Source organism: Typha angustifolia, chromosome 11 (assembly GCF_048772165.1).
Source record: "Typha angustifolia cultivar Huaian chromosome 11, ASM4877216v1, whole genome shotgun sequence".
In the NCBI taxonomy this organism is placed as follows: domain Eukaryota; kingdom Viridiplantae; phylum Streptophyta; class Magnoliopsida; order Poales; family Typhaceae; genus Typha; species Typha angustifolia.
In genome coordinates, this window is record NC_133249.1 from 6,885,620 (window position 1) to 6,901,374 (window position 15,755).

A 15,755-nucleotide genomic window follows, 5' to 3' on the forward strand; every position below is an offset into this window, starting at 1 on the left:
CAAATTACTAGATATCATTTACTTCAAGTACGGACTTTAGGTTATGTTTGTCTCTTGCTACATTTCATAAGTTTTTTAGGGAACTTAATTCCAATGTAGATTTACATGAAAATATGTTCTTAAGAAATGACACACTCCTAGACTAATTGTATTTTCATGTACCTCATAATTATCTAATTTGTGAAATAGAAATCAATATGTATTATTATTATGAGCATAATTAATGAATATACAATTAATAGTTTTAGGTCTAACTTTTGTTCTTTTAGGAATTGAACTAGTAACCTTTGGTAGGCACCCCCCACACTCTTCAAAATTTATAACTAAGTTTCGACCTTCTCATAATTCATATGGTGTTTTACTTTTAGGGTTAAAAATACACTTTTGCACTTTTATATGAACATGATTTGCAGATTGTCGGAAGTTTCAAATTTGATTTAAGTAACGATAGATATTTTGAGAGAATGATCAAATATAGAGTACAAACGGAACTTAAACATTAGTAAGTATATACGAAGATGATCATGTTTAAAATAAGATATACCAACAATAGTATATATAGGGTTTATGGTTTATTAACAAATTAGATATTGAAGAGGACAATGATAACAAAAACTGTTAAAAATACTTATATTAACAGTAGTAAGGCTTGAGATATCTTGATAAATCAAAGAAGTTGACAAAAGTTAAATAGACGATGGTTTTATATTTTTAGACAAAAATGGGCATTGCATAATTTCAACCTGTGGCCTCTTGTTATGATATTATGTTAATTTACTAACTATGTTAAAAGCTTAAGCTATAGAGAAAAGTAATTTTTTTATATAAATATTGTAGTAGCTATATGGTGATTGCTTTAAATTGTTTAATTAATGTTAATTTATTCATTTTTTCTTTTTTCCAACATCCTCCGTATCTGAATAAATTGTAGTTAGTTATGATGACAAAATTATTTAAAAGAAATGATTTGTAAATTAATTCAAGTAATTTCATTCATTAAATTATTTAAAAGAAATGATTTCTATTACAGTATCACAAAATACAACAAACCATTCTTTTTTCATATTCTTGACATATCTCCCAAACTAGTAAAGTTTGCCATTAACAAGGATAAAAAAACACAAATATTCTATTCAAAAGAATTAATCATTCTTATTACATATAGCACTTGTCGTCCTCTCACTTGGCCTGTTCATGTTCAACTAGTGCCAGCCATCAAGGCAGCAACTGGTTTCTCCAAACTGCAGCTTTTAGCACTAGTCTGGGTCTCGATCTTATCATCCAAGGAGTAACAAATATTCTGGAAAGTAGGAAGATTGCTCTCAAATAATGGCACATAGGCATCAACGCTTCCATCTTCTCCGAAGAAAGAAGGCACGACAAATAGCAGCCCTTCCATAGGGAAGTAGGACGGAATGAAATAGAAAGGCTTGCCCCCACCGAAGTCCATGAACCTCATCGGAAACCCTAGCCAGCTGTTTACGTCCACGTCCGGATACAAGGCCTCGGCATCCGGATCCGTCAATGGTACAAGATCCTCCTCCTCCACTACTTTGGAGCTCGCAAAGTCTATGAAGGACCTAAAGTAGCGATCATTCAACCTGGTGACCTGGCTATGGATGACGTCAGCCGCGTAATGCAACGGACTATTGACGAGCTCGCCAACCTTGCTGCTGCAATATGCCCATAAGACCAAGTTGCCGAAATACTCTTCAGGAACCTCCGGGTCCATCCTGTGGCGGCCGTTCACGGCTATGCGAAGGCGAGTGGTCTCCCCGGCCTCAACGCCGCGAGCCATCGTCACCGTCCTCCACAGGTGAGCCATCAAGCTCTCGAATGTGCTGTACTTGGTATTAGCCCTTGAAGAGACCTTGGCCTTCAGCTTGGCGATGAATTCTTTTGTGAAGTGCACCCTGTGAACGACAGTCTCCTCCGTCGGCTTGTATCCGGAGAGGAACCTAGTCCCCTTGGGCCTGTACTCCGCCATACGATGCTCAAATTCAATTTGAGGCGGGTCTCGGGGTGCGAAGAAACTCGTGCGGTCATGCATTGGGCCTGCGCCGATGTCCACACCTCGACATGCGCTTGCCCATGAGACTAGAAAGTGGGTGGTTCCGTAGCCATCGCCAAGCTTGTGGTGGAAGGTGAATCCCACGACAAGTGTTCCGCAAGCAAAACGTGTGAGTTGAACCTGGGCCAACTCCTCCACACCCCATGGGCTCGGATGTAGGCCGAGCAGCGCCGGCGACGGTTCGGATGTCATGACATCGTCGTGGATTGCATCCACCGAGGCCTGAACGAATCTCACTCCCTCGTCGTTGAGGATGATGGCAGGATTCCCATCGGCGTCCTCTCCGAGTCTCCCGGCCCATTCCCTGAAGGTGGTGAGGACTTTGGCGAGGCTGCTCTCCCACACGGAGTTGGGAGGGTTGGGTGCACGGAAGGCGCAGATGGCAGCGAAGTGGGCGTCGTCGGTTACCTTGTCGAAGAGACTCAACTTGACAAGTTCAGGGGTGGTACTGGAATGAGGATCATCAATACCCTCGTAGGCAGGCTTGAGGAGTCTTGAGCTCTCAATCTTCACTTCCATCTCTAAACCTGGAAGAGCTAGTTGTGGTAACAATTCAGTAAATGATAACTTATGTGTTAGTTACAAGGCTATCTAAGCTTGTTCTGTTGGTTGTGATGTTTGTGCGTCGAGTGACTAAGGACTATATAGTGAAGAATTAAGTGCCCGTGTCAAAGTTGGCAGCAGTTGAAACAAGTAGAAAATGGAAGATAGTATTGTAATATATTGACCCTTTCAATGCTTTCCGGCGGTCCTTGCGGACTTCTATCTATATAATGATACTTCCGATGTAGCTTAGTTGACATTAAGCTGCGTATTAGTTGCTCTCGACTAAAGTGGGGTCAATTTTATGGGGCGTCAGTCTGAAACAAAATTACAAGAATAGACGTTTTTCGTTGAAAAGTTCAAACCCATCAAATAATCTGCAAGTCGTTTCGATCCATTTTAATAATAGTCGATCTGCACTAACAAAAGAAGCAGGAGAAATAATAGTCTGCAATACTATTGACTGGTCAATTTTTTTTTTTTCAATTTTTTAACTGGTCAAGTCTTGCCTGTCTTATGATTGCTCGTACGCTTTGATAATGCAGTTTTCAATCAATATTAGAAAAGATTACCTAGGACTTGAGCAGAGTAATCTAGCACTTCTCCCAAACAATTTAATATTCTTCTGTTCTGTTACGGGGCTAGTTGCAAATACACATATAAATTTTATTCTTGATCTATTTGCCTAAATTATTTCCCAGCCTCAATTTTAAATTGTATAAACATTTATAGCATATACACATAATAATATCTTGTGTAATTGTTAATAATTATAATAAAATATTTTTTTCACGTCTAGTCTAAACAAATTTGAAATCAAATACATCGGTATCTATAAGTTCTAGAGGTTTTGTTCAACAGAATAAAACGAAGCTTAGCCAATTTAATTCCACACATGTTTGATATTTATTATGAATTAAACATCCGAAGTATCTACCCACCACACTTTAGAATTTCCACCAACCATGGTGATTTCAAAGACAATAATAAAAATGTGCATACCATCGACATCAGAACGAGGTAAGCCACCATCGCACCTTTCAATTATTTATGTATGTATTGTTTCAATTGATCGGAACCGGATATGGCATGAGTTTAGTTTTTGAGACTATATTAATCTGTCTTGGTGTGTTGTTGGTGATTTTAATTATATCCTTCATTCATGTGACAAACTTGGAGGGTCTGCCTGCATCTCTATTTTCTCTATTAGAGCCTTAAGTTCCTTTATTTCTAATGCTGCCCTGATCGATCTTGATTTTTCTAGTTCTCCATATACATGGTGTAACAATAGACATGGTGATGCTTGTACTCTTGTATGTCTCTATCATGTTTTTGGAAATGCTAAATTTGTATCTTATTTTACTAAGATTTATGTTAAGCACTTGCCCTACATTGCTTCTGATCATGCGCCCCTTATTGTGTTTCTTGACTCAACTGACAATTTGTGCCAGCCTCTGTTTCAATTTGAGTGGTTCTGATTTGAGTACCCAGAGGTTAGAGAGATTATTTTTGATTATTTATGTTAAGCTCTAACTTGGCGATTCTCTCACGTAAGTGTACGACCATCCTCCGCTAAATCAACTTAAAGTGGTAGAGTAAAGCCTAGGATCAACTAGCTTAAGGGAGGTGATGAAAATTCTACCTTTTTCCACTTGACTACCAAGATCCATAAGCATAAGAACTAATTTTTGAGATTGTAGACCACTTTAGTCATTTGATCAGTGACAAGGTTGGAATCCAAAATGAATTTATTAGCCATTATAAGGATCTTTGGTGCTAGGACGTCGGGGAAGATGCTTCTCCAAATCACTATGATCCCATGTATGAAAGTTGTTTGTGATGATGATTTTACCAAGGATTTTATGCTTGTGAAGGTGAAAGAGGCCTTATAGTTTATAACTTTTAGGGAAGCTCCTGGGCCTGATGGATATCATGTTGATTTCTATAAACATTTTTGGGATATTATTGGTAATGATCTTTTAGAGGCTATGCTATTTTTTTCGACATTCTAATTCTCTACCTTAAACTTAACATCATACTTATGTGATGTTTATCCCTAAGAGGGAAAATCTTAATAAGGTTATAGACTTTAGACCTATCCTTGCTACTAGGATCAAGTATGTCATTGCCTCTTTGGTGGGACTTGAACAAACGACATTCATATTCGGTAGACATATACATGATAACATTGCCTCTGCTTAAGAACTTGTTCATTCTTTGCTTCTTGCTACTTTAAAGATGATATTGTTATGGTGAAGGTTAACCTCAAGAAAGCTTATGATCACCTAAAATGAGAGGTTGTTCTAGAGGTTATGCTTCAAATGGGTTTTTTGGTTGTCTTTGTGAATTGGATTTTTACTTGCATGTCCTCTACGTTGCTATTTTAATTAATGGCTTACCTTTATCTACATGTCGTGAAAAAAGAGGTATTAGGTAAGGGGATCCTCTCTTCTCTTACCTTTTTATTCTTATCGTTGATATTTTTTTCTTATTTGATAAAAGATGATATCCTAGTTAACAACATCAAACTTTTCTTGATAATAGCTCATCCTCTATTAGTATTAGCCACTTGATGTATGCTGATGACATATTAATTTATCTCAAAGTTAGTGATCTCTACTATAATAACCTGATACATGTTTTTAACAGTTTGAGTATGATTATAAATCTTAAAATTAGTTTTGCAAAGTCTAAATTTTATTATAATCCAAAGCTCCATGTTCTACATCAAAGCTACCTCCTTAGCATCCTTAGTATGCAAGAAGGTAGCTTCACTTTTCAATACCTTGGAACAAAAATTTCCCCCAGTAGAGTGTTTACATAAGAAAATAAAGAGTTTTTGGCTAAAGTTGAATCTAAGATAGTGGGTTAGAAGTGCGCCTCGCTCACTCAAGTAGTGCAAGTTACCTTTTTTAACTCAATGTTCAACTCTATGTCAATGCACCTCTTATCCTCCTCCTAGATGCCCTTTGCTATTGTTGATAGTGTGGCTAAGCTATCCTATAAATTTCTTTTGGAAAAATCTAATGTCACTCAAGGGCTTAATCTTGTTGGTTGGGGCTTGAATGGAAAACTATATTTCACATATTTTTGGCACTAGCCTTTACGAGGACATCCTCTCTATGCAGCTCCCTATAAATGATAGATCAGACTGTTAGGTTTGGTTACCTAATCCCAAGGGTATTACTATCACCAAGTCTATCTATGCCTTTCTTGATAAAAACACTATCCATACTCCCTCTTTATAGGTTAGGTGGAAGAATCTACGGGACTTGAGTGTACCTTCTAAGGTTAAAATTTTCGTTTGGAAACCTGTTAGGCCAAGTTGCCTATTTCCGATTTGCTAAATCGTTTGCATATTGGGACGATTAGCATGTGCCCAAACTGTGGGGTTGTGCCCGAGACTATTAGCCACTTGTTTTATAATTATTCCTTTGCTATCAAGTTGTGGGCTTATGTAGAGACTTACTGTGATCATAATCCCTTAAATTTGTACCTTTGGGATAACAGTCTTTGGATCTTGTATTGGAGGAAATGGGCCCGACAGACCCAAAGAAGAGATTATATAATGTTGTGCAAGCTATGGCTCATTTGCAAATTTGGAAAAGGCACAATAATGTTACATTCAATGAAACCCGTGAAGAAGACTTTAACATTTGGATTGCCAAGTTACCTTATTGTAGAATATAAGCAAAAGATGTTTAGATCTATCAAATCTAAATCTTCAACCCTATTTATTAGGTGGGTTCCCCCATCTCAAAGGTGGGTCAAGTTAAAAACTAATGCCTCGCTTATTGATATTTACAAGGTTGGGGGCTTAGGTTTCTTGGCTAGGCTACCTAATAGGAACCTCATCATTGCAAGAAATTGATGCTCTCATTTTCGTTCCATCTTGGTTGCTGAAGCAACAAAGGCCTACACGCGATAAAGGATTTGGAGGTAAACTGTCTAATGATTGAATCTAATTTTCAACTCTTAGTAAACATGGTCAATGGCAAAACAACTGTACAATAGATAATCAAGTCCATTATAGTTGATATTTGTATTCTCCTTGGAAACACCAACATTTTAAAATTAATCATATTTATGGCCAAGCCAATCAAGCATCTGATTGGGTAAAACTTAGGGAGCTTTTAGGGCTTTGGTTGTACTTGGTCCAAGGCCTACCTGCCTATCTTTTTGTCTCACCTCTAATCTCAATGGGGCTTTTTGTAATCATGAGCCCTTTCAAAACAGAAGAAAGAAACCTAGCAACATATATAATATTCAATCTTGTAGATATCAAATGAGCTCTTTTAGCTCCATCATCTCTCTTTAATTTTTCATTTAGCATATGTGGTGTAGCCACAATCTTGTAATCTTGTATTTTAAATTTGTTCAAGATATTCTCCATATGATTTTTCTTCACTATGGGAAACTTCAACTCCCAAAACATAATGCACTACCTTGAGGTAAGTCATCTCATACATCTGCATCATATCCTTTTTTAAATTCTTTTAGCATCTTCTCATTATAGCTAATGGATATAAGATCATCAATATATAAAGAGAATAAGAACATTATTACCTTATAATTTTCTACGTTCATAACTCCTCAACAACAACAAAAAAAAAAAAATCTTGGAGATCCCACTCTCCAGCTTCTCCCTCCCTTCCAAGAGCTTCTGCCCCTCCCCCTCCTTCTCATCCTTCTCTCCTTGACCTTTTCTCTCTCTCTTCACTATCCCCAAGTTACCTACCATCTCCAACTACTTTCTGCACCCGATCTCTTCCCTGTAGCCCCTTGCCTTTCCTTACTACCATCACTTCCCATCTCTCCCTATAGCCAAATCTCGCTGTTACCCTAAACCCCCCACCTCTTAGCCCTCTTCCCCTAACTCTGTCCTACACCACCCGTTCTCCAATCCCTCTCTTGCTAGGAGTGCCTTCTCATCAATGGCTGACGATGAAGATCTGCTCCATAGCTTCTCCTCTCTTCTCAAAGAGGACGCTATGGAGAAAACAATCCCATTAGTCAAGGAAAATATTATGCTCAACCACAACCCGAGCTTATGTCTCGTTGGAAAGCTAATCACTAACCGCCCCTTCAGTCCAATGGGGCTCAAGGCCTCTCTCACCAAAGCTTGGTCTCCAGTTGGCACCTTAGCCTTTATTGAGATAGGGAACAATGCCTTCCTGCTATCCTTTGAGTTGGAAAGTGACGAATAGGAAGTTTGAGTGGGAGCTCTTTGGTCAAACAATAGGGATCTCTTTGCCCTAGACAACTTTACCCCAAATAAACCCCGTGAGGCTTGGATCTTCAATCATTCTGAGTTTTGGATTCAATTCCATAGGTTGCCACTGGAATATCTTGCAAACTCAACAGCTAAGGCGCTTACAGCAAGGGTAGGCACCCCAGTCATCTCAGACTCCTTGGACCTGACTAAATAGGCGAGGTTCATTAGATGTAGAGTAAACATAAACATCTCAAAATCTCTAATAAGCTCGCTCTTAGACTCTCTCTTGGATGGGTCTTGTCGAGAGATACAAGTGAAATATGAGAGGGTGCCAAGGTTTTGCTCTTTTTCCAAGAGACTTGGGATGATCTCACTAAATGCATGTACCATTGGAGATTGGAATCCAAGATAATGCTAAAATAACCTAAGCACATTCGGCCCAAGCTTCTCACCTTTCTCCGGCCTCGGTTCACCAACCTAGCTGGGGTGCAAGGCTCACTGGACTCAGGAGCCAAGGGTGGCTAACGTGCTCACTACTAAAGTAACCTATCACACCTTAGTCCAATTAAGAGCAGGAAAGCCTACCGCAGCATGGAGCCCCTATCCCTTCTAATAGAGGCAAAGCTTAGACTAGTTAAGCGTCGAGCCAAGGACTGCCCTTGCCTCGGGATCTAGCACGAGAGGAGGGATGGATCACTCTAGATCCACTCACCATCAGACACGTCAATAAAATGACCAACATGTCACCTGTCACTAATACGATTAAAACCAGTGGACAATCGATCGTTGCCGCCCTCGAGAGGAATGCCACAGAAAGGGATAGTTCACTAGTTAACATCCCTGTCAGAGATGCCTACATCCCTTCTCCCTCCTTGACATGTGCACCTAGCGTGACAAGTAATCTTGTTAGCCTAGCAAACAACCACATTTCACACATCCATATTTTCATCAGATCCCTAGCCCAACCATCCCCACCCTCACCATGCTACGTAACTCCACCACCCCCATGCAAACCACATGCTCACCTTGCCAACTAAGCCCCAACAAATGAAGCTCCCCTCCAATCCGGGCAAAAGGGAACTCGGGCCGGAATTGAAAGAACAACCTCTATTGGCTCCCCCCTCTTAGGCAGGCTGTGGAAAACTAGGAATACTCTACCAGCTTGCAGCACACCTACAATGAGGGCAAAACCCCATCTACGAAGCAGATAAGTGCAAAGTCAAGCCAGTCTACCAATAGCACAAATGCCCTGCTCAATTCGCCAAGAAAAGGAAAGCTACCATAGACCTCGCCCTGCATCCTAAATAGTCATCACCTCTTGGCTCTCCCTAGCAATTCTCTGAGAAGACAATCTTTTCAAACACTACGGTCATGGTGGCAAAGTCTAATATGCTGCGGGATAAGAGATGAAGATCTTTTCGTGGAACTATTGAGGGTGCAGAGGCCCGACGATAGTTCAAAAGTTGACAAGCATCCTCCACAGCACCAAAGCCAACATTGTGTTCCTCTCGAAAATGAAATGCGGCAAAACAAAATCTTTGGAAATCATCTCTTATCTTCCTCTAACCAACTACTACTTCGTCCTCTCGTCAGGCCATGCAAACAGGCTCTAGATTTGTTGGGACAGTCTTAGTGCAAACAGAAGTCCTGTCCTCCACACTAGCGCCATCTTTGCTAGGAGGACCCGGTTTGAATCAGGACTTGGTCCTTTGGGGGGGAGGGGTGTCTATGGCGACCTCTATCACTCCACCAATGATCTACCTTGGACTCGTAGTGCTCCATCTACTAGCTATATCAAGCGATCACAACCCTCTTCTTTAGACTGTGTTCTCACGCTCTTTAAAACGTAAAATGTTCAGATTGAAAATTGGTGGACCACCTTAGAGTCATTTCTACCCACTTATAGAAAGGTTTAGAAGGACTCTGATTTACCGAGGGTAGTTTTCTCTGAAAAAACCAAAACTCTAGCTAAGCAACTCAAAAGCTAGGTCATAAGCCATGAAAGGAATCTTAGAAGAAGGATCAAGGCAATTGAAGAAGAAATTGTGAGCATTCAAGCTGTCAGCCCTATTGAGGCCAACTGGGACTATGAGAGTTCTCTCCAAAGTATTCACGACGACCTCCTCCACAAGGAGGAGGTTTACTAACACCAAAGAGCAAAATTCATATGATAGCCACAATGCGGAAGAAAAAAACTTTATAGCATCATTCAAGCTGTCGAATGATAGTTGGACCACCAACCAAAAAGAGATCAAGGAAGCATTCATAAGCCACTTTAAGACATTGTATAATACAACTAATCCATCTTTTGTCCTTAACTACATGTAGCGCTGAGGAATTCAGGTCCCAAGAATTATAGCAAACATTGGAACTGAGCTCACTGTTGTGCCATCGGAGGAAGAAATAGTGGAAGTGGTGAAGAACCTAAGCCTCGACAAGGCACCTGGTCCTGATGGATTAAGTGCAAGGTTCTATTAGATCTTCTAGAGTGAAATGTAGCTTGCTGTTAATAGCGAAATCAAGAGATTCTTCAACACAACCAAGATAGATGAAACTCTCAACAGAACCATCATAACCCTCGTCCTTAGAAAAGCTACTTCAACAATGGTTGGGGATTTTAGGCCTATATTCCTGTGCAACACTCTCTACAAAGTTATAGCCTAGATCCTAGCTTAGAGAATCAAACCTCATCTCTACAGCTAAAAATCCTTTTGTGCCGGGAAGACAAATACTGGATAATCAAATAATAGCCTAGGAGATGGTTAGCTACCTCAAGCGAACCAAAAGCAAACTGAGTTTCTTTATGATAAAAGCCAACCTCTCAAAAGCCTTTGATAGAGTGGAGTGGGCTTTTGTAAAGGACACTCTTAGGCTATTGATTTCTAGTAGGTTTCACTGCCCTTATCATGGAGGGTATAAGAACCTCCTCTCTTGTCGTGAATGTTAACAGATCTGCCGATGGCTACTTCAAACTAGCTACAAGTATTCGATAGGGATGCCCCCTTTCCCTCTATATTTTCATCATGTGTTCGAACGTGTTGTCTATCTTAATAGAGGAGAAGCACTCTCTCAAAAGCCTCGATGGTGTCAAGATAGCTAGATTAGCTCCTTCCCTCACTCACTTGCTCTTTGCAGATGACCTCCTACTATTCAGTAGAGCAACATTCAAGAGTATCCACGCTGAAAGAGGTTATCAACAAATATTGTGAAGTTTCAGGGCAAGCCATAAACTTTGAGAAGTCTGCAATTCACTTTAGTAAGCATGCTACAGCTATAACTAAAGACCAAGTCATAGGTGCTCTAAAGATCAAGCAACTATCTCAGGGAGATAAATACTTAGGTAGTCCCTTAATCATGTCGGGCTTGAAGAAGGAAGCTCTTATCTTTGAAGTGGAAAGGCTAAAATACAAGCTTACTAGATGGAAATCAAGTACTCTTTCACATGCTGGCCATCTGATCCTTATCAAAACTGTGCTTAGCTCTATTCCTATCTACTTTATGTCAACAATGCTCTTCCCTAAAACCACTCTCAAGAAGATAAGCAGTATGCTCAAGGATTTATGGTGGGGCTTCACTAACAACAACCTCCACTTATACCTTAAGAGGTGGGACAAATGCTGCAGACCCACCACCTTTGGGGGTCTAGGAATAAGGCACCCAAGTTGGCCAATCGAGCCCTTATCACAAAGCTGGGATAGAGGTTTATCACGGAGCGCAATAGCATGTGGGCAAGGATAATTTAGGCTAGGTATTACCCTAGGATGCCGCTAAAGGTTCTGCACCCTCTTAGTTTTGGAGGGTTATCATGCAGATAAGAGAAGGGCTCTAAAAAGGTACCATATGGCTTATCAACAACGATGCATCAGTTCTAATCAGAGGCGAGCCATGGCTGTCGAGACATGATCTGTCTAAGGTGGAACTACCTGAGGGCATTAGTAAGGTGGGTGATTTGATACAATGCAACATTTGGAAGGAAGATCTCATAAAATCCATCTTTACGGTAGATATAGCCGAGGACATTATGAATTTGTTTCTAAGCACCAGCGCAGCAGTGGAGGAAGATAGACTAATCTAGACCCCAACCAAGAATGGCCTTTTCTCTACTAATTTGTTTCCAATGGCAATTATGACAGTTCCTCATCTAGTGAGGAAATTAGTAGTATCTGGAAAATAATCTGGAGGTGCAAAGGGGTATTCTTTAGCGTTGCGTAGCAGATGCCCTCCTAGTTCGAGTCTCCCTTAATAGGAAAATACCTAAGATAGATTCTACTTGTCCTATGTGCAATGAGGAACCGGAGACTGTCACCTATCTGATACTTGGATGTAGTTTCAGGTAGTATGGTTCGCTGGTAGGTTAGGTCAAAGAACTAACCTCCTCCTTAATAGATTGGACCGTTGGATTTTAGCCCTACATGAAAAGATCTCGATGGAGGATTTTGCTTATGCCTTCTCCACTATTTGGCTATTTGGAAAGGAAGAAATATCTGGGTTTTTGGTCAGAAATAACCGCTCCCTATAGTAGTTGATGATAAAGCAGCCAAATTTATGAAAAAAGTTCCCCTCCCTACAAGAATCAAAGGGATCTTGGCACCTATGGCATGCAAGCAACCCTAGACGATGGTGCAGAACATAATTTCTCGACGGGAGACCTAATCTGCTAGGTTGACGCATCCTGAAGAGGTTCTTTTGATGGAAGGATGGGCATCCATATAATCAAACTCCCAAGCTCTAAATACCTAGACAAAGCTATCTACTTGATGCATTGTAATAATGCCCTCATCGGAGAGGCGCATGCCCTCCTTCTAGGGCTAAAAGAGCTCATCTCACTCCCCTATAGCACTAATAGATGGATCTTCAGCGACCGCATGTAAGCAGTTAATGCAATCAATGGAGATGGTGGTCAGGTAAACTAGTTAATAGCCGGTATAATCCAAGACTGCAGAAAATTGGCAGCAGTCAACATTGTCGTTAAGGTTTTGTTCACTAGTAGGACAAACAACAGTGTAGTGCAATCTCTTGCTGGCGTAGCAATAAGGAACTGTCAAAGTACTGTTTACTCTAGCCAAACTGATGTATCGAACCACTTCTTAAGTTGATGGAAAGTCTACAGACCTCTTAGTGAAAAAGAAGAATATTATTACCTTCGATCTTAGTGTACAAAGACTACACCAAATAGCATTTTATCGGCATTTTATTTGTTTGCTTGTACATATATGTAGCTTAGCATGTATCTAAATGCCGACCCATATACTTTCCTAGCATCTATAAATTTTGGCAAACCATCTTAAACTGATTTGATTGATCGATAGTAAATATTAATTGGCATTTAGTATTGCTGGCTAAATATTTACGTTGGTGACTATTTATGACAACTTGCATATTTATTTTGGCATTTAAACTGTTAGGGCGGGAAATATTTTTTTCATCTGCATGTATAAGTGTTAGAAATGACTTTTCGCCTAGGATTTACAATTAAAATACTGGCAAAACCTTTATTAGTTAGGATTTACATGGCGTTTTCATATACGCAGAAAAAAAATCTTTATCGGTGTTTATATAGTTTTGTTGCGGCATATAAAAACACTAGCAAAAACTTATTTTAACGTAGTAAAAGTTGGTTTATTTTTGTTTTTCTGGTAGCATTCTAGAAAAAAATATTTATCTATCTAGCTATACCAGGCTCTTAGTGCTTGTTTCAATCTGTACAAGACCTTCTTCAATTTGAAGACCTTATTCTCTAGACCTTAATTAGCTAGGAAGTGTTGATGTTGATCTACATAAATATCTGCATCTAAAATCCCATTTAAAAGGTTGATTTTAGATCAAGTTGATAAATATCCGTTGTTTTGTGCAGCAAAAGAAAACAATGTTCTAATTGTTTCTAAATTTTTAACTAGAGCAAAAGTTTCGAAAAAAGTCAATAGCTTCCTTTTGCATAAACCCTTTAGTGGCAAGCCATGACTTGTGTTTTTAGGTACTTCTATCATGATTAAGTATTGTTTTGTCTTTTACTCTAACTATTTCTTTGTCTTTTACCCATGTGTTATTCTTCTCTATCACATAAATTTTATCCTCCATGGCTTTTATCCAAGTGCTTTGTTTTTCTGCTTTTCTAAGCTTTGAGGCTCTACAACACAAAAGTTACGTTATTCATAAATATCTCTCAAGTTTCTTACTTTCCCAAACACTCGATTTTGGATAAGTTAAACTCTTGTTGGAGCTTGAACTTGAGCTTGAGCTTGAGTTAGATGATGACTATGAGGAGTCATTGGCTATTCCTCTTCCTCTTCTTAAACATTCGAAGGTTGTTCTTCTTCTATATTCACAATTGCACTCTTTGCAGTTTTATCTCCAACTCTAAGAATCTTTGCATAAAAAATTAACATCTTTGCAAGGGATTAGCTTTTTTGCTTTCAGTATTATAAAGTATGTATCCCTGAGTACTAGCGCTATATCGGACAAATATAAACTTTTTACTTTTATTATCAAAATTTTTTATCTTTCCGGTAGGAATATGAGCATAACATAAAAAATTTTAAAGTGGGGTACCAAAAGTTTTATTCTAGACCATGTTTCTATTGGAGTCATATCCGCCACTACTGCTCTAGGGAATATATTCACAACATACAAGGCTATAAATCATTTCTATGACTATTTTATTCTTCTCTTTTGCAACACCATTTTATTATGGGCTAGTTAGCTATCGATGGATATCTTCACTTTCATAAAATTTGTTGAAGTTCTTTAATGTAAATTCTTCATCTCTGTCACTGAACTTTGATAGCATATCTACTATGCTTCTCGACATAAGCTTTAAATTTCTTGAAAACTTAAAAAGCTTCACTTTTATCTTAAGAAAATAAGTCCATGTAATTATTGCATAATCATCTATAAAAATGATAACATATCTATTCTTGTTGAACAATGGTGTCTAATTTTCTCGCATATATCTGTGTGAATAAACTTTGGAAGTGCTTTTACTCTCCATGCATGCTATGTTTGTGGGAAAAAGTGAGTGCTGGTTCTTTTCCAATACACATGCTTAACATGTTCCTAGCTTGTTCTCGATTTTATGCAATCCATTCATCATACCTTTCTAACTTAAGTATTTTAGCCTTTGGAGGTTAAGATGACAATATCTTTTACGCCACAACTATGTTTCATCTATAGCATCACCTTTTAGTGCAATATGTGATGCATAGTTAAATTCAATAGGAAAGTTCCTATTCTTCTCCATTTTGATTTCAGCAATAATTTGCCTTCTATTCTGCTTGCCAAATACTTCATAAGCATTATCTTCAAAATGGGCATTGTAGACATTTTGAATCTATTGCCCAACACTTAACAAATTTTGTGGTAGGTCTGGCATGAGTAAAAGAACTCTTATATCTTAATTCCTTCTTTGTTTCCATGGCAATAGTTCCCTTCGCATTTGATTGCACTATTGAACCATTTACCTTGGGTGCCTTTGAAATTACTTGAAGTTTCCATATCAAGGAAAATCTTTCATCTACTGGCATGTAATTACTACAGCCACTATCAATATAGCAACTATCTTCTTTTTCTTATAAGATAGACTGGTATGCATAAAATAAATTTTGTTCACTATTTTTTCTCTAGAAAAATTAACTTGCTCAGTTATTTTCAGCCTGCAACTTTTCTCAATATGACCATACTTTTTGCAGTTATAATATTGCTTTTTCTGAAGCCAGCAATTAGAAGTAGCATGATTTGATTTCTTGCAAACTATTGCCTGGGATTTCCTCTACTAGGATATCCCATTATTCGTTTGCTTTCAAGGATCCAATAAGAATCGATAATATTGTCTCTACTAAGATTTTTGGCATAAAAGGATCAAACTTATGATTTCTATTACAGTATTACAACATACAACATAAATAAAAGAAAAAAAAAATCGTATTCTTT

The 15,755-nt window shown here is 38.7% G+C and overlaps 1 protein-coding gene across 1 annotated transcript; it reads right to left on the bottom strand.

Moving 5' to 3' along the window:
• Window positions 1–1,037: 1,037 nt before the first annotated feature.
• On the bottom strand, window positions 1,038–2,668 carry LOC140770866 (agmatine coumaroyltransferase-2-like). Its single transcript, XM_073112179.1, has one exon. It carries the CDS (start codon window positions 2,588–2,590, stop codon window positions 1,199–1,201), a length of 1,392 nt encoding a protein of 463 aa, XP_072968280.1. The 5' UTR covers window positions 2,591–2,668; the 3' UTR covers window positions 1,038–1,198.
• Between the last annotated feature and the right edge of the window lie 13,087 nt (window positions 2,669–15,755).

What these genes read in the sequence shown, in the direction of transcription:
- LOC140770866 (XM_073112179.1), bottom strand. Translation starts at nt 2,590, where the DNA reads ATGGAAGTGAAGATTGAGAGCTCAAGACTCCTCAAGCCTGCCTACGAG.